Consider the following 20689-nt stretch of genomic DNA (forward strand, 5'->3'; position numbering starts at 1 on the left):
CATAAAAAACCACTTATCCAAATGCAAAGAAATGTAGCTCACAAACTCCTATGCACAGACATAATTAACACTCACCGCCACCTCCCTGCAGCTGTGACTGCGCCACATAGAACATCTCCGGTCAATACACATGGCGCTGTGGCCAATGTTCTGGATCGGGGTTTTCGAACATATTCGCACGAAGAGACGATATATGGGGTAGTCAGTCAGAGACTAGAAAGCCCCCGAGATTCGGTATTTGGTACCGAATAACAGCCCCATACGATGGCGGATTCAGTCTCAGTCCGTCTTAAAGATGCCCTGCCAGGCCGCGACACCGGCTCTGCGTATGACTCCGGGACCTTCAAGAGTAGTATGACAATTAGGGTAGAGCAAAACGTTGGCGCCATGTGAGTTTAACATTGTCCGTTGGTCATTTCGCCGGAGAATATTAGAAGTAACGGGAGTTTTGTTACAAAGGTCCATAAGCCCTAGTGGAAGAGACGTTGTCCTTGCATCGTAAGTCAACTCTAGGTCAGAAATAAAATTAGAATGAAACTAAAAGAGCCGAACAGTCGGGATGGTCTTCATATAATCGACTTGGATAGTCCCTTCAACCCTCCTCGTTTCCTGAGGCACCTTTCCTCCTGGGAAGTTGCTGACGTACAATGGTCTCCATTCGCAATCCGTGACTATTGGGTGGTTAGCACATCGAACCAGAAAGCCCTGGTCTGGAATCTAAATCGTCCGTCGACGAATGCCGTAGAAACCGTCCTCCACGGTCATTCCAGAGCCATTACCGATATCAACTTTTCTGCTCATAACCCCGATCATCTTGCGACCTGTGCTGTGGATTCGTTCGTACACATCTGGGATATGAAGACGTCTAGGCGACCCGTCTTGACATTCAGCGATTGGTTTGCGGGAGCAACCCAAGTAAAGTATAACAGACAGGACGAAAATGTCATCGCATCGTCACACGACAAGCTTCTACATATCTGGGATAAACGCAAAGGCGCCTTTCCCTTGCATACAATAGAAGCCCATGATACGAAAATATATGGCATTGACTGGAATCGGACCCGGAAAACCGGGATAGTAACCTGCTCTCTAGATAGAGCCGTCAAGTTCTGGGATTATTCCAAAGGCTGTAGCGATCCAGAACGCATACTACGGACCAGTTATCCTGTCTGGAGGGCTCGACACACTCCATTTGGCTGGGGGATTATGGCTATGCCCCAGCGTGGAGAAAACGATCTTTTTCTTTATGATAGACGTGCTACCGGTGATGCATATGCAGAACCAGTCACTAAGTTCTCTTATCATAGTGCCCCCGTAAAGGAGTTTCTCTGGCGCTCAAGAGGTGGAACGAACCCAGACCGGGATGATCGGGAGTTTCAGCTTGTGACTTGGAGTAAAGATCGCGAGATACGCCTTTGGGAAATCCCTTTGCGACTAATGAAAGGAATCGGCCACGATCCCGAAGCCAAACTACGGTTCCGATTGACCAGACTAGGGGCACGCTATAAAACCTTCCGACGGGAGCCCCCAGTTAAACCGAACGATAAAGGGCACACTTTGTCTCGCCCGAGTGCCCTCACTGATGGTGGACAGCGCATCACTCCCCCCTTGAGAATAAACGCTCCTTCGCACCGCCCTGTTTCTTCAGCTTCAAAATTCGGTCTATCGAATAGGCAGCATGGGCTGGGTAAAAGTTTCATGTCTGGACAGAAGACAAATACTAAATCAACAGCATTGCATAGGGATATGAATCCTATTCAATGGATGAAAGGGATCAAAATGCAGCACCGTGGGGATGGCGTCTTTGGCTTGGGGGGCAATTCTGGCGAAGACGAAAAAAACGATAACCGCAGCAATTTCGATCTCAATATAAAGCCTACTTTTACCTTTGGCTGGACAGGGCCAGAGAGTCTCTCCGACGAGATCACTCTGGTAGGGCTACGATTCTCGAAAATAAGATTTGATAAAGTTAACGTCAATAACAGAACCTGCCTTATGTCATTCTCGGGCCCTTGGGGCCTCTCTTCTCAATGGGTGTTTTTACGATGCTCTGTTCACTTCCCAGCCAATTATCCTAGTCCTGGAGCAAACCCAATATTTCAGATCGAGAAAACAACCAAAATTCTGGATGATAAACTTGAGGAAATCTACCTCCAACTCAAGAGAATTGCGGACAGCTACCTCGAACATGGAAAATTCTGCCTAGAGGCTTGTCTGAGTTTTCTACTGGGTGAGCGGGCGGAAGATGCGATGTATTGGGGGGGTAAGCGCGGTCCAGGAGCCCCGGAGGATGAAAGTAGTAGCGATGAAGATATTGGAAGTGCTTTAGCTCGCGGTCCCGATCAGGGGCCACCGGGCTTGAAACAGCTAATAAGAAAGAACAATAAGGGCAGTGTGCCACTAGCTAAGGCTTGTGGGGCGATGTGGAGCGAGACTGGTAGGACCAAAAAAAAAAACACCCCCGCCTCTCTACAAAATTAATATTAATTCGATGGCGTAGGCAAACTGGTCTGCTTTTTTCCTCCCAAAGAAGAACAGCCTCCTAAATCTTTGATTTCGATCTTGAACTTTTCCGAGAGACTACGGGATCCATTTACGGACAAATCGTCTCGAAGATTGTTTGAATCGTTTGGTCGTCTGCAAACATCAACTATTCGCAATATACGACCGGTGTCCGCCCCCGGTGCCGATGAATCGGGTGACGATGTGGAACGGTCTGGTTCCAGCGATTCAGGAAGCTCCTCCGCCTCAGAAGAGCTGGTTCACTCGGTAGCACGGTGGAAGGAAAGGCACGAATTCCGCACCGGTAGCTCACGGAACCGTAACGAATCTACTGATAGATCCACGCAAGCCGGAAACGAGGGCAGGTCCACCCAAAGGTCTGCCGGGACAAGCCAGCTCAAAAGTTCACATAACTTCAATAAACCCGATTTACCTTTTACAAGCACAGTTGGGTCCCGGAAACAGCATCAAAACTATATAGTAATTCACGACTATTCGCACCTGCTTCCTAGCAGCCGGGACTTAGCAGAGGATTACGCAATATATGGCACTGGCGCGGATGTTTGTAAACATAACGCCTCGATCGCTGAGACATGGAAACAGTGGGATATTCGAGATTCTTGGAAGTTAGCCGAATTAGTACTCTGCAAAGAGATCCCGCTCGAACTATCTGCAGGCCTTCCCGGGAAAGATCCAATGTTGGTTGTATCGCCACAGTGGCGTAATGTGGAGGCCCGCACAGAAACCCCTCAGCATCCCAGCCAAGGGAAAGACGAGTTTTATGGGAGGGTCAAATGGGGAAACCACCCAGGGGGTGGTATTTGGCTTGTTGAAAAACTGTAAGTTGGTGGGCAAGTCCGCTCGTACTTGGATTGGCTAACTAAGGGTCTTACCGACAGTATTTCCCACTTCGAAAAGAAGCTCAACCCTCAGATGCTTGCTATGCTCTCTTGTATTTTTCTTGAGCCGGAAGCGAAACTAGGCTTCACATCTGCCAGCCTACATCTATCCCAGAAGGTTGGTTTTGAAATATCAGATCTACGGGATACAACGTTCGCTAATGTCAAGTAGGAAATGCCAATCTCATTAAAATCCCCGGGATTCTCTTTAGATTACTACCCTAGTTTTATCAATGCGCTAAGGCGGTCGGATTCATTTACGCTATCACCACAGCATTTGTCAGGCACGAATACCCCGCTTGTCACTTATCCAAATTCCTACAGTTCCTCTTTGGGCGATAATGCAGGCACTCCATGGTTAGCATCTGCGAGCGACCCTATCACTCCGTATTCCATAGGTGGCACACCACCTGCACAAACCAGTCTAGTTATACGTGGGCATAGCGACCTAGGTGGCGCTCAATCGATGTCCTCGTCCCCCGAGCATCATCATAATCACCACCATCCCTACCAAGGTGGCCAGAGTCAGGTGAAGCGCTCTACTGGCATAAGCAACATAACTGGAGGGATTGCAAGAGCGCTTACATCACAAGGGGGGCTCGGGGCAGTTATTGCCGGTGGCTTGAACGGAATGGGGGCATCCCCGCCAGGCAGAAAAGTAAAGCCCCCACCATCAGAACCGAATGTGAATTTTTCCATGGGAGCGAACAACCAGCAGTCCTCAACGGTTAGTTGGGCTCCGGAACAGCAGCATCGCGGGAAAACAAAGCCGCCTGGTTGGGGAATAGTGACTGACGAAGGGGATGAGAGTGAAGACGAGTACCTGATTGACCTGCAACTCCATCATCTCGAACACTTTGACGACGAGGGGGCTATGAGTGTCCCCCTGCTTGACAATTCAAGGCACCAGCATTTTCGCCATTATCGAGAAACCTACGCCGACATGCTTTATACTTGGGATCTACCACTTCAGAGACTCGAAATCCTCAAGTTTAACGGTCTGAAAGCCTTCAATGACATCAATCTGGACAAGCTAGAAACGTTTTCTCGGAAACAAGATAAAATTTGGGACGGGCTTGGTATGCCTTACCCTCCTTGCTCCGTGGATTTCACAATACTAATTTTGAATTTATGCAGTCGTCAGTGGGTGCTGCCCGCAATGCGGGTCTACCTCGACCAGTGCAAAGCAGTCTCAAAGCGGCTGTACGGTGTGCAAAGATCAACCCCCCCGTAGCCTACAATGCGTTATTTGCAACACTGTCATAAAAGGTTCGTGCACCTTTGCATGTTTATTGTCAGTATCTGCTAAGACCTCCTCCCCAGGCCTTTATACGCCGTGTTTGTTCTGTGGCCATATTTTCCATACAGAGTGTCACTCACAGTGGACTGAGAGCGGTAACCATGGCTGCCCTTCCGGATGCGGATGCATGGCTTGCACATCCACACCAAATCTTGGGTATTCTGAAATTCTATGAGACGCATACATTGGTAGTCACATATCTTATTCCTAGAAGGAAATACCGTCTTCTAACGGGTCCTCGGGCTCGACCCGGTTTTCTCGGGTGGCGGCGATCTTCCTCCCTTTGTCGATTCCCTCTGCCTTCTTCCTAAGAGCTCTTGTTTGCTTTGACTCCAGGGGTGTTTCGGCTGCTTCCATCGCGGATAGTAAATTTTTGTACAAGGAGTCAATGCGTCTGGAGTTTTCTCGAAAGCGGTCATTCGTGAGCCGTGCCAGCAACCGTAGCCCTGATGGCTCTATGAACCTTTGAATCACGTTCTTTTCCGGGTCATAGATTCCAACAGGGGCATCAAAAGCCAATCCCATTGTCCGTATTGCGACAACAGGGTTTTTAAGAGGGCTCATGATTCCGGATTCTCGGAAAGAGCTGGATATCGCGCAGGTGAGCAACCTATTGGCAATCTCTAATGTTTCTGTGAGGATGTGTAAGATCTAGAGGCGGTGTCATCTGAACGATTAGCCTCTAGCAAGACTTCATTCAGCTGAGTTGGGCAAGTACTCTTACCATTGGCTCAAATTTTAAATGGACATATCTTGTCTCGCTCGATTGCTCCCGAAGTAGCTGTGTGACGGCTGGCTCCGATGGTATGCCACCGAATATTGTGTTCAGAAAAGTAGCGTCATCCTGGGTCTCTTGTAAGATATCGTCCGACAAATGATCGTGTGTGACGAAGAGCCATCTTCCATCGCCACCCTTACCCCCTGCTGCTGCGACATCTGTCTCGTGGTCTTGCTTGGATATCGATGTTGTGGAGCTCTGTTTTCTGCCTTCGAGGAACACAGACACCCTCCCAGAACAACTGCTTGTCGTAACTGCACCGGGATAGGAGTTCAATAATTCCATAATATGTATGATTTGCTTGTCCACACTGCCTTTCGGGGACGCATCTGTGCCAGAGGCAAGAGCTCCCAGGATGCCCTTCTTCCTAGAGTTGAACTCTTGTTTTAGTCGGTCCAGATTCATTTTCTCAAACGGGCTGTCTCCACGAGTGTGTTCAGTTTTAAAATATTCAAGTTCAGAGGTAAGTTGCTTGGAAGTCCTGATTCGTAGCCCCAGGGTGGCGAGCTAGTTTGGAGTGGGATGTATGCTATGCATACTACAAGGTGGCTTAGCTTAAGTCCGTAAGGAAGAATTGTCGATATTTTGTGATTACATAATCTTCTCAGGCCGTACTTACCCGTTTCGGGACGATGAGGTAGAAGACGTGCAACCTCCTGGGATTATCTGGGCTGAGTTCTTCCATCTGGTATCTTGTTGTCCTACATTATTCATCACCCTGTAGTACTTGGGCTACTAAAAACGCTATGGCTGTGAAGAAAGGGCCGAAAAAAGGTCCGACGACCGCGTCACGTAGATTGTCTGCAAACACCAAGATTACCAAAAAGCCAGCGGCCCAAAAGACGAGCCGCGCAAGCCGCACATCGAAAAGGATCCTTCGGCTTCGAGACGAAAGTGACCAAGATGAACCAGATGAGTCGACGGACGACGAGGCCTTAAGCACATCTTCTGCTGAATCAGAAGAGGACGTTGCAACAGGGGAATACACTGACGATACTCTACACCCTGAAACTCTTCGCTTTCTTAAAGGTGGGTTGAGTTTAGTTCCATATTATTATGTTTCCAGGGCTAATAATAAGAGGTAGATTTGGGAAAGAACAACGATAGAGATTGGTTTCACGGTTTGCGCCCTCTCGTCCTTAGCGTGTCTCTGGCCAAACATCATAACGTATTTGTGGGCAGGACATAAGGGCATTTACAAGATCGCACTGGCAGATTTTAAATCCTTTAGCAGCATGCTACAGGAAGAGCTCACCAAAGTTGACTGGACGGTGCCGATCCTTCCCCTGGAAAGACATAATCTTTTTAGGATACATCGAGACGTTCGGTTCTCGAATTCAAAGGTTCCTTACAAGGAGTATTTTTCGGTAGCCTTCTCTCGGACCGGCAAGCAAGGTCATTATGCGAAGTATTACCTTTCAATTCAACCGGGAGACCAGTCGTTTATTGGTAAAGGACCACCGAAGCACCCCTGTTTAGTACGTGTGCTGATCCGTACGGTCGGTTATCTAAATATCTTAGGAGGTGGGCTTTGGCATCCAGAAGCGACGCACGTATCCCTCATGCGCCGTGAAATAGACCGGAATCCGAGGGGATTGAAAGACATTCTTATCTCCCGGGACTTCTTCGCTAATTTCTTAGATCCTGGGGGTAAGAGCGGGCGTATGTCTGCGAAAGCCATTGAAAACCAGGCCATGAAGAGTTTCTTGGAGCGTAATTCGGAGGGTGCGCTGAAGACGGCTCCGAAGGTATGTGGGGGAGATATGAAATCCCAAAATCGGTGATTCGATTTAGGTTCTAACATCAACGCCCAGGGGTACGATAAAGAGCACGATGATATCGACCTTCTCCGTTTGAAAAGTTACACGGTTGGCAAGCGGATTAAAGATTCCGAGATATTGCTCCCAAATTCGATGGAATTTATAGTGGACGTTTTTCGCGCGCTCGAGCCGTTCGTATGTTATCTACTCGCCCAATTGGTTTTAAATTCTATTGCTGATTTAGGGTATAGATAACGTATCTCAATTCCATCGTGATGCCGGATCCAGGGGTTGCTAATAATATCGGTACCACCAACGGTGGTGGTTAATATACATTGGCGGAACAGCGCGGTGCGAGTTGTTCAGAGCAGGATTCTTTTGGGGGTTTCTGGGCCTACGGATCAGGGAATTCGACGCAGCAGTTTTGATCGAGTGTGCGCGTGAGTGAGGCTGTAAAATGTTATCCGGAGCGCAGTAACCTTATAGGAAATAAGAACGTGGATGTAATATCCCAGCGGTCGCTTTGAAACATTTAGGCTCGAATATGCCCTGGCAAGTCAATTTATCTGAAGCGCAAAAAGTTCAGTCTCTACGTAATTTTCCCCAAAGTTGTCGATTTGTCTGTATTTTATTTCGTCATCGTGGATTTCGCACCTCGTACCTTTTCTAAGATTAGTAGCACAGGCGACGGCCCAGCGGCAATTCCGCAACGGCTTCATGTATGTAGAGTCCTCGCCCTCGGATATCCGAACTCTCGCCCAACAAATCACACCATGCCGGATGGACCAATCAAGAGGGCAGGCTCGAAAGAGCATGGGTAGTTGAAAAAGAAAAAAAATGTGTCTGGGAAGTCATATGACTTTCAAAGTTCCATCTCATGCAGCCGCTAATGCATGCGGTTCCCAAATCGGACAGAGCGGAAGTGTATGTTTTCTTTTCTCCCCGCTCTCTCATTCGCCGTAACAGGGAATGTTCTCAGCTCCTCATGATTGACATCAATCACCTTGCCTCTTCTGCTTCTCGTATTGTCATCGTGCAGACCAAAGTGCTGACCTGTCACACTCAGGGATTTTTAACAGATCCTGTGAGCAGCAGCAGACAGCGCCTTTGCCTAATTAAACTCTCCAAGCGCCAGAAAAGCGAAAGGCACTGCAGCTGTGCCCCGAGGAAAACCGTAAATTGTATCTTGAGGGTTAATCGCCCTGACTTATGAAATATGTGGTCTGGTCTCTGACAACGGGAGTAGTACTTTCTCATGGTTAACGGTGTCCGCAATATAGCTTGAGACTTTCAGTACCTGCTTCTCTGTGAATCGGAGCTCCAGCAGGGTGGGGTTGACTAAACCGGGCTCCACCCCCTAAAAGCCTTGCTTGGTTGTCTTTTGACCTGCTGACAAGAGGGAAAAAAAAAACCGGACACACATTGTATGTACGCTCTGACACGCATATATCTTTGTGCGCCAATGGTATCGGGCACATGAGGGTTGGATTTGGGCACCTCAAATAGGCAAAAGGTTTGGACCAGCGCGATCCTTGTTGGTATACCATGTGCCTGTCTCTTAATTAAGTGCACAAACCCTAGTACCGCATTGGCAGATGCCCGTCCCAGTCCCAATACACGGGTGAACGGGACGGGACGGAAAATCGGTGCATCCTCGATGAACCAAGCTGGCTTCCCATGAGCGTCTCGCTTTCCATTACGAGGCTTCCCATCGTCTCCACCCAAAGGCGAGAATGCCGTGGGTGGCTTTGACATGCGGGAGTCCCCAAACCCAACCCCAAACATGCACATGGATATGAATATGGATACGGATATGGATGTAGAAAGAAGTGGTTAGGTTATGGATGCACATACGTGGACGCATATTACCTAGGTAGTCAGCTAGCACATCAAGCAAGTTTCGAAGGGGTCCGGCCGGGTGTCGATAAGGATGTGGTCCTTGAAATCGACTGGTTTTGGTCATTGGGATGGATGGGGTGCGAGACCACCTATGGGATGGATGTATGTAATACATCGTATTAATATTATTATTATAGTCAGAAACTGATTGGGACCTCGAGGCCCGAGACAAGAAGGGAAAAAAAAAAAAGAAGAAGAAGAAGAAGAAGAAGAGTTCACCTACTTGGGATTGGCCCCGCTGCCGTCTCGTTTGCTCGTGCGTGCGCGGTGAGTTTTTATTTTTATTTTTATTTTATATCATATTTCACGGCGGGAGAGAGGAGAAGAAGAGGCGAAGAACAAGAACGACGAGAAGAACAGGAAGAACAAGAACAAGAACAAGAAGTTCTTTTTTTTTATCTTCATTCTTCCCGCACCACACACACTCTCTTCCTCTGTTCTTATTTCTCTTTTCTCTTTCTCTCCCACTGCCTCTCCCTTCCACTCTTCCTTTTCCTCTTCCTTTTCCTCTTCCTTTTCCTCTTCTTCCTTTTCCTCTTCCTCTTCCTCTTCCTCATCCTCTTCCTTTTACTCCTACTCTCTTCCACTCCTTCTCTTGCTCTCGCTCCCTCTCTTGGTCTCCTTCGATGCATTTTCGGTCCAGTTACCTAAATAGTCAATAGTTAAGCTAAGTAAGTCAGAAGTAAGTAGGTTAAGTAATTGAGTAGTTGTAAAGTGTAACTGCTTAACTTACCTTACTTAACTCTTGCTCCAACCTGCTTCGACTTCACACTATCACCATCAATCATCACCACCATCAGCATCGTAGTCATCGCCACCCCTGTCTGCCTACCCGCTTGACTGGCAGTTACTACCTTCCGACAACTCTGTTATCGCTGTATCACCCCTCCTTCCGTCCCATCCTTTTTTTTCCTCTTTCGTTCGCCTTCTCCTCCTCCTCCTCTCCATCGCGGCACATTTGCATTCTCCCTCCCAGCCAAAACTTACCACCATACGAACAAAGCTTTCAGGTCAGTAGCCACCCTTACAAACTCTCCTCGCACGGTTGAAACGGTCGACCCGCTCCCTATTCTTCACTATAACCCATCCGCCATCCCTGCCCATCACCATTACTAGCACTCCTCTCTCTCCCAAGCCTTTGTTTTAGTCTGTCTGATTAATTTACCTACCTTGCACAACCCCGGGCCTGCTGTTCTTCAAGTTCATTCACTGCTATTCTCACCACACACACACACACACACACACGCTCTCTAGCTCGAGCTCTCGCTACTCCCTTCGTACTTTGGTGTTTGCCTCCATTAGCTTGGTTTTTTTTTTTTTTTTTTTTTTCTTCCCTTCTCCCTTCCACTTCCAAGCCTTGTTTGGTTGGTGTCGTCGAACAGCTATCTTCTTCATCCTAACCATATTACATATTTTCAGCTGCTGTCCCACAGCTACCCGCATTTTTTCTCCCCATCTTTGCACTTTTGACTCTCATCTAGCCCGTTATTTATCTGTGAGTCTCCCATCATCTCCCGTTCGGCTTATAAAAAAACCCCCCCAGCTACTACTTCCTTGTCGCCTGCTACGTCCATACTATGCCAGGGGTAGCAATAGTCTGTAAAATAGATTCTAAGAGAAATACGATGTTGTCGTTATCATTGACGGAGTATAATCGCTGACCTTGGAAAATATATCCACTCAATAGCTTCTAATCCCTAAAAACGGGTTCAACGTCACGTTATTTGAACCTTACCCAGCGCATCTCTCAATCCCAACCCGTTTCTTAACACCGGCCATTAGCCCTCGCATCGCGCATCTCTGCTCCCGACGCTGCAATTCTTGCCCAGCATAAAAAATAGGCCCGCGGTCCCTCGTTCGGAGTCTGATTTCAGGGCAGTTCTTAGTCGACGTTCGAGGTTTCCTTCGAAACAGAATCGTGGTGAAAGAAAAAAAAAGGAAAGAAAAGAAAGATTGCTATCTTCTTGGATACATTAAATACGAACTATATTAACCGTTACGACCCCGCCATCTCAAATTACTTGGGCGAGAGCTCAATAAATCCGGAACACGCGTTTCGTTGCAAAATCAAGACAAGGCACCTTTGGACGGCGCGGAGCGCCTTGGGCGGCCTTGTAGTGAAGGATTGGAATCCTGTGCAACTCAAGAAGACGAGATATCGTATAAATACACCCACATTGACATCATGTATCCATCGAACGCCGGCAATCGGAATTCGTGGAATCACCAAGACGACCCGAGAATGCGGTCTCAGTGGCCGCCGGCAGACGACCGCCTCTCACATCGAGGACGTGATGATTCCGTATGTGGATTCGATGGCGAACCCCGATATCTAGCCGATCATAACTAATATACTCGACAGAATATCCCGGGGCATGCTCTTGAAGACAGGAATATGCATCCTCCCACAATGATGCCTTCTCACGGCGTTCAACCTCCGGATCAGATGTACCCACAGCAGCTACCTCCTCCCAGCGAAATGTGGGCACAGGTGCCGAGGGAACCAATGATTCCAGTACCACCTCCCGCCCCGAGACAAAGGACCGCAATTGCCTGCAGGTATTGCAGACGTCGAAAGGTATACTGGTTACTACTGCACGCTTTTGATCGAGCCAATGCGCACACTCATATCAAGAGATCTCGCTAATAAAGCCATAGATACGCTGCTCTGGATTCGATTCGTCCGCGGATGGAAGATGCGGGAACTGCCTGCGCTTTAATCAGGAATGTGTCTTTACGCCAGTATCATCACAAGCACAGGCTTTCGTTCCGGCACACACTCAGTACCCCCATCTGAAACAGGGGTTTATCCCACCACGGGGAGGTCCGGCACGCCCAGTCGGACAGCTTTATGGATCATATGGTCAGCCGCTACCGCTTCATGCTGCGCTGCCCCAGTCTGCTCAGCAAGGCGACTACCCCTCCCATCATACCTACGGCCGACCCCCAAGCCCCAACCACACCAGCCAGTATAACCGGTCCTACGACGACCGACCGCCTTCCTTGCCACCTTTGGCGCCCAATAATTATCCTCATGCCTTACAAAGGCGGGGCTCGGCTGGAGACTATCCTGCCTATTGGCAGGGAGGAAACGCGAACCCCCCCGCGTCGCCTACAGCAACTCTTCCCCCTCCCAGACAGTACTCGCCATCGCGAAGTGGTAATTACAATAACGGTTCATACCCCCCTACAACATCGTCCGGTCAATCGCACCGTTCCTATCCGACGGCAGACTATGAACGTCAGTACAACCAGAGCCAGGCAGAACCCCCACACACAACCGGGGCCCCACCCCAACGACGTTTGTCGGACCCCCGGAGCGAGTCGCGCAAAGAACAAGGCTATCCTTCTGAAAGCGGTGCATTTCCTTACAATCCACAGACCGCTCGGTCAGCTCCTGGTCCGCTTCAATCTCCACCACGGTCTTCATCGGCCGGCCCACCCGCTCCATCACATCCAATGCAGCTATCCAATCTGATAGATCCCAACCCTCCCCACCGATCAGATGTAGATGCTCGAATGCTCAAATCCCTCAATTTCAAAACATGAAAGGATATACTCCAAGAGATAATCGAGTTTCCTGACAGGGTGGCACTCTTCCCATAATTCTCGGTGGGGTCCCATCGACTTCATAGCCATCTATACCTCGATTTTCCTTTCTTTTTCTTTTCTTTTCTCCTTTCATTTTCATTTTCGTTATCATTATCATTATCGTTCTCGATTTTTTTGTCTTTCCTCATCTAAACAGGAGCGATATAGGCTGGGTGGCATATTTGTAACTTTTTCGTTTTATTTTACTTTTTCGACCCCACTCACCCTGAGGAGGATCATCAACCTCCTACTACCCATCTCCAGTGAAAAGTCATTACCCACATTGGCAGTGGCCAGAACTGCCTTTACTTCATCCCTCATCTCTCCCATTTGGATATTCCCTTACGTTTTGCTTTATCGATGATAATTATGTTATTATGGTGCGGTTATTTCGGATTACAGCTAATCTCTTTACTTCATTATCATTTTCGTTGACTGCATAGCCCCTGCACAAGCTTTATTATTTCCGTTCAAACATTATATTCATGTACAGGAAGCTTTCGCTTCATTTTCTTCAGACAATGCCGGCAATGGTCTCGGTATGTTGTTTTTTTGGCGGATATGGCTATCTTTTTTGCCTACAGCTCAATCCGAGGTACCCTTTTTCGGGGAGTGGGTATCTAATAAGGATTTGTCTTAATTTTTGTTGATGACCCCGTTAACACGGGCTTCCTGGAAGAGGTTATTCTCACTACGGTCAGTCTTTGTCCAACATGTCATAGGTGGGTAACACAAACTGTGGCAAGGTCAACCTGTTGGGTGCGTCTGTGTCTGCGCGAATTTGCGTGCTTGATTGGTGCTCTGCAGTGCTATAAACAAAATCATGTAGGTGCGTATCCTCTTGTAGTTCAGGTTGCTCAATCTAACACATCTCTATATTCTTAACAAAGAATCGGACATCTATATTGTTCTAGATGTGCCTGGCATCAGGCTGGATCCGTTGCCTGCTTATTAAATTTCCGCACAAGCGACACTACTTGAGTGATGCGCCGGTGAAATCGATCCTAATGATACCCCAGAGGCTATGCATCCTTACGGCATCAATTTGGGCATCCTAGGGTGTTGTCTAACCTCTTTAGAAATATAGGACCTGCGACCACAAGGCAACCCGAAGCAGAAAGCAATCGCGTCCCCAGAGTCCCAAAAATTATGAAAAGTATGTTCGAGGGGCGACATCCCGAGTGGAACCTACGAATCAGCAACGAAGCCAAAGTGTGGCAAAGGCTTGGGGGACAGATCTAGTGGAAAGTCACGGTATTCAACATCATGTCTGTGCGCTATATCTTGTATTGAGCTGGCCGCTGTGGCCGCCCCAAGCCTCCTCCCACTTTTACAACTTCCCAAAAATTTCACAAAATCCGGACTCGGAATCGCTGCTCTAGTAGAAAAATCACCACTGTCTTCAGTCCAGTCCTCTTTCTCGAGGTCTAATATCGTAGGAATCTATTCGTCAATATTCTAATCATAAGATAGTCATCATATCGGCTGCTTAACGGACCGATCCACCGCCAACATCCTCGTTCAGATATTGTGAGCTGCCGACAACAGCTCGATAAATTCGGCAACAATCCCACTCAGCCTTGCCGCAGGCCCGCGCTCTCTGGAAATGGTGACCGCTGTGCCGCCGCCCAATTCAGTCAACCGAACGGTGCAAACAAAAGGACGCCTAGACCCTGCTAATTGGACTTTCTGTTAGTAACCCTCGACAGCTGTCAGAAGCAGATACCACCTACGCTTCTTCACCGTAGCATCTCTCCAAACAATATCGCTCCCATCCATCCGAACATGGCCCGCTCCATACGATTGCCAGATGCTGAGCATGGAATTAAGCCTTTTCCTAGACTTCGTGACTGGCTCGTGGAAAAAGATAGTTTGCTTTCTTTGGGAAGTATTGAGCAAAGCCAGTGGAGCTCGCCCACCGTGGGATCCTGGTATAAACCATTGGTTAGCACGTACCTTCAAAAGATCGTCTCCGACAAATGGACATCACTGCCTCGGCAACGAGGGAGAGAATACGATTCGCACATGTTTATTAAAGGCAAAATACGACTAGGAACTTTCACTTACCGTTCCCCACATGGCGGGGGGGTCTCGGTCCGTCCTTAGCTACCTTTTTTTCGTGAAATAGCCCTCCTTCCCGAGGTTTCTCCGGTCCAACGGTCTGTATGGGGTTTGATACCCCACGCGTATCCGTAGATGGAACGGTGCCGATCGGTTTTCGGGTCTAGAATATTATTATCAGCACATGTCGTATAGCCCTCATGAATAAGATCACCACTGATGCAAAGCTCAATCCTGATCTGTGCCACTATTAGATATCATTGCAACCCACCTGTTTCCCTAGACCTGGTAACTGGCGCGAGCCCCCGTTGCCCATCTCAAGTTGGCTACCCGTAAATATGACGGACCGCCTAGATTGACTCTTTCGGACCTTGCGTTTGTACATGTTTCGGGTAGAGAGTACTTTCAAATATGCTTTCAAAACATCAAGTTGCCCAAACCTTCTCTCTCTGGCGGGCTGGATATGTGATAGGTTCCCGTCATAGTTCTCCGCGTGTAATGTTTGGGGGTGTAACTCTGCCAGTTCGCGCTTCATACTTTCAACAAGGGGTGCCAAAGGAGATCGCACATCCAAGGAAGCCTTAGGCCGACTATTGTTCCCAAGAGCCTTGTCTCCGACCATATTCTCGTCAGCAATGGTCCTAGAATCCAAGTTCGGACTCTCGAACTCCCGGGCCCAATCCGGAATCGTGGGTTTTGAATCTGGCTCGACAGGGATGGGCATCTCCCGATATAAGAACGGGGTCTCCCTGTCGACCTTCGTGAAAGGCAACCCATCGATATCAAGCTCAGGGTGGGCGGTAGAAGAATTCGTTTTGAGAACGATGTCGTTTGAAACCTTTGTCGGTTGCCCTCCGATGTGTCTCCGGAGAAGTAATTCGTAGAAGAGCCTTTCTAGCGACGTCCTGCCGTGTTTTCGGATTAGTTTTTGTTTTCAATCCGGGAGCGGTCTTGAGATCTTAGCTAACTCTTGGAATAGCACTTTATTCGCCAATACCGCTTCGTCCCGAGTCATCCAGAGCGCCTTCAGCCTTGCCACGATGTCCATGTCGATCTGTCGGACTTCCCTCATAGCCATGCGTACGCTGGCATCCCGTACCGTATGGCTTTGGACGGCAGCACTCGGAGGGAAACTCGGGGTTCGACTTCGGTGTTTCGTGATAAACGGATGTTCAAATATACTTTCGAATTTAATCCTCCTCGCCGGATCTAATTCCAACATGCGTCCGATTAAATCTGCAGCCTCGGACGATATCGACCTCGGCAGCTTGTATTCCGCACAGACTATCCGGCTTAAGATCGCAGACGTATCGGGGTCGTCGAACGGAAGCTGGTGCGTCAGCATCCCGTAGAGTATAACACCTGATGACCAGATATCCGCAGTCGAACCGTCGTATGGCAACCCTTGTACGACCTCCGGAGCTGCGTAGTTGGGGGATCCGCAAGCACTCGTAAATTTCTCACCAGCCGGTTGCAATGCCGCCATGCCGAAGTCTCCGATTTTCACGTTACCGTTTCGGTCCATCATGAGGTTCTCATGCTTTAGGTCCCGGTGGTATATCGAAAACCGGTGAAGGTGCGAGAGACCGGTGATGAGCTGCTCGAAAAGCCGTGCAACTTCTTTCTCGGGTAGAAAACGTTTCCTGGTCATGTATTGCAATAGATCCCCGCCGCCAACGTACTCCAGGACGAGGTACCTAACGAGCCACGAACGATCTTAGATACGGTTTGAATACTTGCGTGCGCGTATCCAACTTACGTCTCATCCCTACCATCCCAGATCTCGTACAGCTCGATCACGTTAGGGTGCGTTGGGATGTTCATGACAGCAATCTCCCTCTCGATGGCATGCTGGATGTCACAACCGGCTTCCTGGATGCTGGTTGTCGTTCCTCGGGTTTTATCTTTGTTGATAACCTTGATGGCGGCGAATCGTCCCGTTTTCTGATGCTTTCCGAGGCAGACACGGCCGGATGCCCCTTCTCCCAGCGCTCTGCCCAATCTCCAGGGCCCGACTGGATCGAGTTAGAAAAAGACCGGACGCGCGTGTTAAAAGGGTGTTCTTACCCGCCGACCGCGTGTCATCCACACCTCGGGACCCGTTGGTCTCCATTTCGCGCTATGGAATCAGCGAGAAAATTAGTCTTCGTTCCTAGGAAGTCGAGACCGTCCCTCTTTTGTCAGGTAGGAGTTGAAAAACTAGATGGTTGAGCTCGTGAAGCCAGAGCAACTGATGGAATCTTTTGCAGGCCTGGAGAAACTTCGCCTTCGAGAAACTATAAACACCGACTCGACGATATGAGATTACCAAAATGTCTCGTTGGGGGTCGAAGGTGTTTTTTTGCATGTGTTGGATAGTGTTGGATTTTGGTCGGTTAGCGTCACGTGAATAGACAATAGTTTCGTGTAACATGGGGAAATCCAACGCAACACGGAACAGTAAAGGTATAACGGGAGGCATCGGGAGATATCTGGCCTACGAGATTACTTGTTTCATCTGGATTGTATTTGTTTTTGCAATCACCGCTATAGATACATGTGACATTATTATTTACCAGTCATAGGACGTTATATTTTCCTTTCCCGAAGATAAACCATCAAGCGCCTGAAACTCCATCCGTGTGCCAAAGAAAAATATACAAGAGAGGTAGGTATATACGTAGTAAGTATGAGGGAATATGCCAAGCGAATGCCCGAAGAAACCACTGTACGCCATCGACAAGCATATCCTAACATGGGGGTATTGAAACTCCATCGGGGAAAGAAAGAGCAAACCAACGGTTCAAGTTCGCCGCCACCGAAGCAGAAGGCGTGGGAAAAGAAAAAAAAAAAACAATTAAAACCTAAATTTCACTCATGGCGAAATCAAGATCCGGGGTTGGCGGGTTTGGAGCCAGCACTTGCATTACCGCATCCCTTCACAAGAACGTGACGCTGCAAAGAAAATTTCGGTTAGCATTTAAACGAACAAGTGGCTGTTTATGCGAGACGTTCTTACCTTCAGCGCATCTTTCCGGCTAAAGCTTTTGTCGCAATTGGGGCACGGGAAAGGCTTGACAGCAAGGTGGATCCGCTTGTGTCTCTTCAAATCATGATTGCGGTTAAAACTTTGAGGGCACTGATCACACCGGAATGGCCGCTCTTGGTGAGGTACCGGAGCATGCTGCGATGGGTGCATGTGTGAATGCTGAAGAGCCGACCCAGCCAGATGTGGCGTCAAGCCACCGATGATAGTCGCACCGTGCTGGGCATACATATTGGTGGCCATCCCTGCGGCGAGATACCGAGGGTGAGCGGGTTGGTAGCTGTTGTGCGCCAGAGGGTTTGATGCATGAAGAGAATGAAGATGAGACATGGGTGCAGAGGCGGTTGGGCGGTTTACAGATGGCGAGGCCGGCCCGACTGAGATCGGATGGCCGTGATATGGATATGTCGGACTGTGCTGTGCATAATAACCTGATGATGGGGTAGGAGGTGGGAGCGACGAGGGAGGGGATGAGTAGGCATCATGTGGTGAAGTGATGGTATTTTGGGGCACCGGTGTCAGAGGGGCCTGCGTGGGGTAGGGATAGCCCTGCGAATACGAATGGCTTTGATGGTTTGGGACGGCAAGGCTGGAGTTATAAGAGTTGCCATCGAACCCAGGGTGTTGGGCAGCCGAAGATGGAACTGCATCCTGGTGGTGAGGGCTTAAAGGCTGGCCCCGGTTGCTTGGGTTTACAGGCGAAACAACCCCTCGATTAGCATAAGCAGGCGAGGGAGCTGTCGCATAGGTAGATTGTGATGATGAGCCCGAACCATATGGGAAGTTTGCGGAAGCAGTTGCATGGGATGGTGCAGTATTTGCCCAGAAACCCGCATTACCCCCATCTACGGGACCGATGTGGTCATTGCCGGAAGGCGGCGTTAGTAGGCTCGGAGCAGGGCTCTGCAATCCATAGCCAAAGGTGCGCTGGGTTGGAGAAGGAAACGTGAATGCCGGCAGGGATACATTCTGTCTTCGAGATGCTAGGATTGAACCGGCAGCGTCACCATGCGGTTTAGGTAATTCTGCATCATTTGCAGGTGGCGATGGAAGAGGGTGGATTGTGGACATTGCATTTACGAGGGGGGGTGAAGCATAAGAGGATGTTGTCGTTAATGGAAGCGTGGATGTCATGTCGGGCGTTGATGCGGGAGTAGCCCAATAAGATGTCGAATGGGTCTGTGGAAAGTTTGGCGATGTTGCTATCTTATCCGAGCAATTGCTTGGAGCAGGGCTTGGATAATAAGACACCGGGGACGCCGGGATGAGATGGGGAAGGGGAGGCGTCTGTCGAATCAAAGTATGATAGGTTATGGCCGCCGTTTTGAATATTATATTGGGAATTAAAGTCCCAACAGCTCGTTGATGTTGCTACTAGCTTTGGAATGAATCTATCTTGAAGAAAGACTCCGTTTGTTTCTCTTTTTCAAAAGCAGACGGCTGATGATTTAAACGTCGGGATAGGAAGGTAGAGAGAGAGAGGAAAAAAAAAAAGGTTTTCCGAAGCGCTGGTGGGTCGAAGCGATAGATAGGGATCCTTTGGAGCGAAGTAATGGTCGGCTATACTCTGGATGTGTAAAAGGATGACTCTCAAGAAGTCGAGATGCTAGATGGAGATGGAGATGGAGATGGATATGGGGAAGGGAGAGGAATAAGAGGGATAAAGAGGAAGTTCGTCAGGACGGTACGATGATCATCACTTTTTTGGGCGGCGTGGGAGTAAGGCGAAGGTATATATATACTCCCGCCGGAGTGGATACGGTGATAAAATCGACCATCAGGAAAATATTATTCGTGCGGAGGAGGTAATATAAAGCCAAAGCGAGAATATTAGCAGACGCCATGTACCTCGTGTGTGCATGCGTGCTATCTTCTTTCTTATTCCTCGTTTCCCTAGCCTCTACACCCAAGCAAGTCTAGGGGCAGGAAGCACGAGCAATGTACAGGGACATGTTTCCCGAGATTTGGGTTCTGTCGGGAAGCCAATACAATCCATGTCAGTTGCTCATGCAGTTCTTTCGTCGGGAGGGGCAGACCATTTGAGAGAAAAGAAGACCCGACCTCACCACACCAAGGGAAAGGCTGGTGGGGCAAAAAGAGAGGACCAGACGACTGGTGCACCATTAGGAAATCAAATGATACCCATCCATGCACACGCATATCCAAGCTGCATTAGCGCAACGACCAAGCTGATATGGAGTTCGGTCTCCCATTTTTCAGCGGCCTTGCCTTTTCTTCTTCTGATTTTGGCCTGTGGTTTCTTTTTTCCCTGGTAATTTTCTCTTCGGCGTTTTGATTTGGATGAGGTTCTGCAGACGGCTAAGCGAGAAGAGGTTTAGAGAAACGAACACTAGTGCCGACGCTTATTTATCCACGTTCTGCTGGCTTTCTTTCCTCTGCGCTCAGGATCCAGAAGTGAGGGACGGATGCTTTAATCAGTTAGCCCCGGAAGGGATGTTGTGGGATTTGGTGAGGCAATGGAAAACGCCGACGAAGGGATTTGTATGTACTTACTTTTACAGCAAACGATGACGGTGACGATGATGGTGATGATTGTTTATATTGCGTAGCATCCCGTCAAAGAGAGCAACAGCAACAGCAATATTTCAGCTCCGAAATCACGCACACGCGCACATACAAGGGCAACGGAAAATCTAGGTAGGTAATTAAGATTGCATATCTAGAAGCATGAATGTACCTATGTATGTACGGATGTACTTGGTTCGATATGTTGCGTGTGCTATCTGTGCGTGTACACGGTACACCTGGAGGTTCTGGCCGCCCTCAAAAGAAAAAAAAAACAAAACAAAAAAAAGGTGAAGACGAAGATGAAGAACCCCAGCCGGGGTTCGCAAGGGGTCTGGTACGCAGGCC

General features: G+C 48.8%; 6 protein-coding genes across 6 annotated transcripts; 3 read left to right on the plus strand and 3 right to left on the minus strand.

Annotated features, from left to right (window-relative positions):
- Window positions 1–264: 264 nt before the first annotated feature.
- On the plus strand, window positions 265–4876 carry DFL_004952 (uncharacterized protein; the record flags this gene model as incomplete). Its single annotated transcript, XM_067634134.1, has 8 exons — window positions 265–389; window positions 460–498; window positions 555–2437; window positions 2501–3341; window positions 3402–3519; window positions 3574–4480; window positions 4539–4670; window positions 4725–4876. The coding sequence occupies 8 exons, from the start codon at window positions 265–267 to the stop codon at window positions 4874–4876; spliced, it is 4197 nt and encodes a 1398-aa protein (XP_067492233.1).
- Window positions 4877–4908: 32 nt separating this feature from the next.
- On the minus strand, window positions 4909–5884 carry DFL_004953 (uncharacterized protein; the record flags this gene model as incomplete). The annotated part of the gene is made up of 2 exons (XM_067634135.1): window positions 4909–5352; window positions 5426–5884. 2 exons carry the CDS (start codon window positions 5882–5884, stop codon window positions 4909–4911), a joined length of 903 nt encoding a protein of 300 aa, XP_067492234.1.
- Window positions 5885–6225: 341 nt separating this feature from the next.
- DFL_004954 (uncharacterized protein) lies at window positions 6226–7568 on the plus strand (the record flags this gene model as incomplete). Its single annotated transcript, XM_067634136.1, has 6 exons — window positions 6226–6508; window positions 6565–6600; window positions 6662–6928; window positions 7001–7227; window positions 7294–7434; window positions 7491–7568. 6 exons carry the CDS (start codon window positions 6226–6228, stop codon window positions 7566–7568), a joined length of 1032 nt encoding a protein of 343 aa, XP_067492235.1.
- A 3755-nt stretch (window positions 7569–11323) lies between these two features.
- DFL_004955 (uncharacterized protein) lies at window positions 11324–12687 on the plus strand (the record flags this gene model as incomplete). The annotated part of the gene is made up of 3 exons (XM_067634137.1): window positions 11324–11440; window positions 11501–11716; window positions 11797–12687. The coding sequence occupies 3 exons, from the start codon at window positions 11324–11326 to the stop codon at window positions 12685–12687; spliced, it is 1224 nt and encodes a 407-aa protein (XP_067492236.1).
- A 1563-nt stretch (window positions 12688–14250) lies between these two features.
- On the minus strand, window positions 14251–16903 carry DFL_004956 (uncharacterized protein; the record flags this gene model as incomplete). Its single annotated transcript, XM_067634138.1, has 7 exons — window positions 14251–14402; window positions 14463–14657; window positions 14797–14953; window positions 15062–15695; window positions 15759–16487; window positions 16550–16805; window positions 16858–16903. The coding sequence occupies 7 exons, from the start codon at window positions 16901–16903 to the stop codon at window positions 14251–14253; spliced, it is 2169 nt and encodes a 722-aa protein (XP_067492237.1).
- Window positions 16904–17655: 752 nt separating this feature from the next.
- DFL_004957 (uncharacterized protein) lies at window positions 17656–18949 on the minus strand (the record flags this gene model as incomplete). The annotated part of the gene is made up of 2 exons (XM_067634139.1): window positions 17656–17724; window positions 17789–18949. 2 exons carry the CDS (start codon window positions 18947–18949, stop codon window positions 17656–17658), a joined length of 1230 nt encoding a protein of 409 aa, XP_067492238.1.
- Between the last annotated feature and the right edge of the window lie 1740 nt (window positions 18950–20689).

This window comes from Arthrobotrys flagrans, assembly GCF_004000055.1.
Source record: "Arthrobotrys flagrans strain CBS H-5679 chromosome Unknown unitig_0, whole genome shotgun sequence".
NCBI lineage: Eukaryota > Fungi > Ascomycota > Orbiliomycetes > Orbiliales > Orbiliaceae > Arthrobotrys > Arthrobotrys flagrans.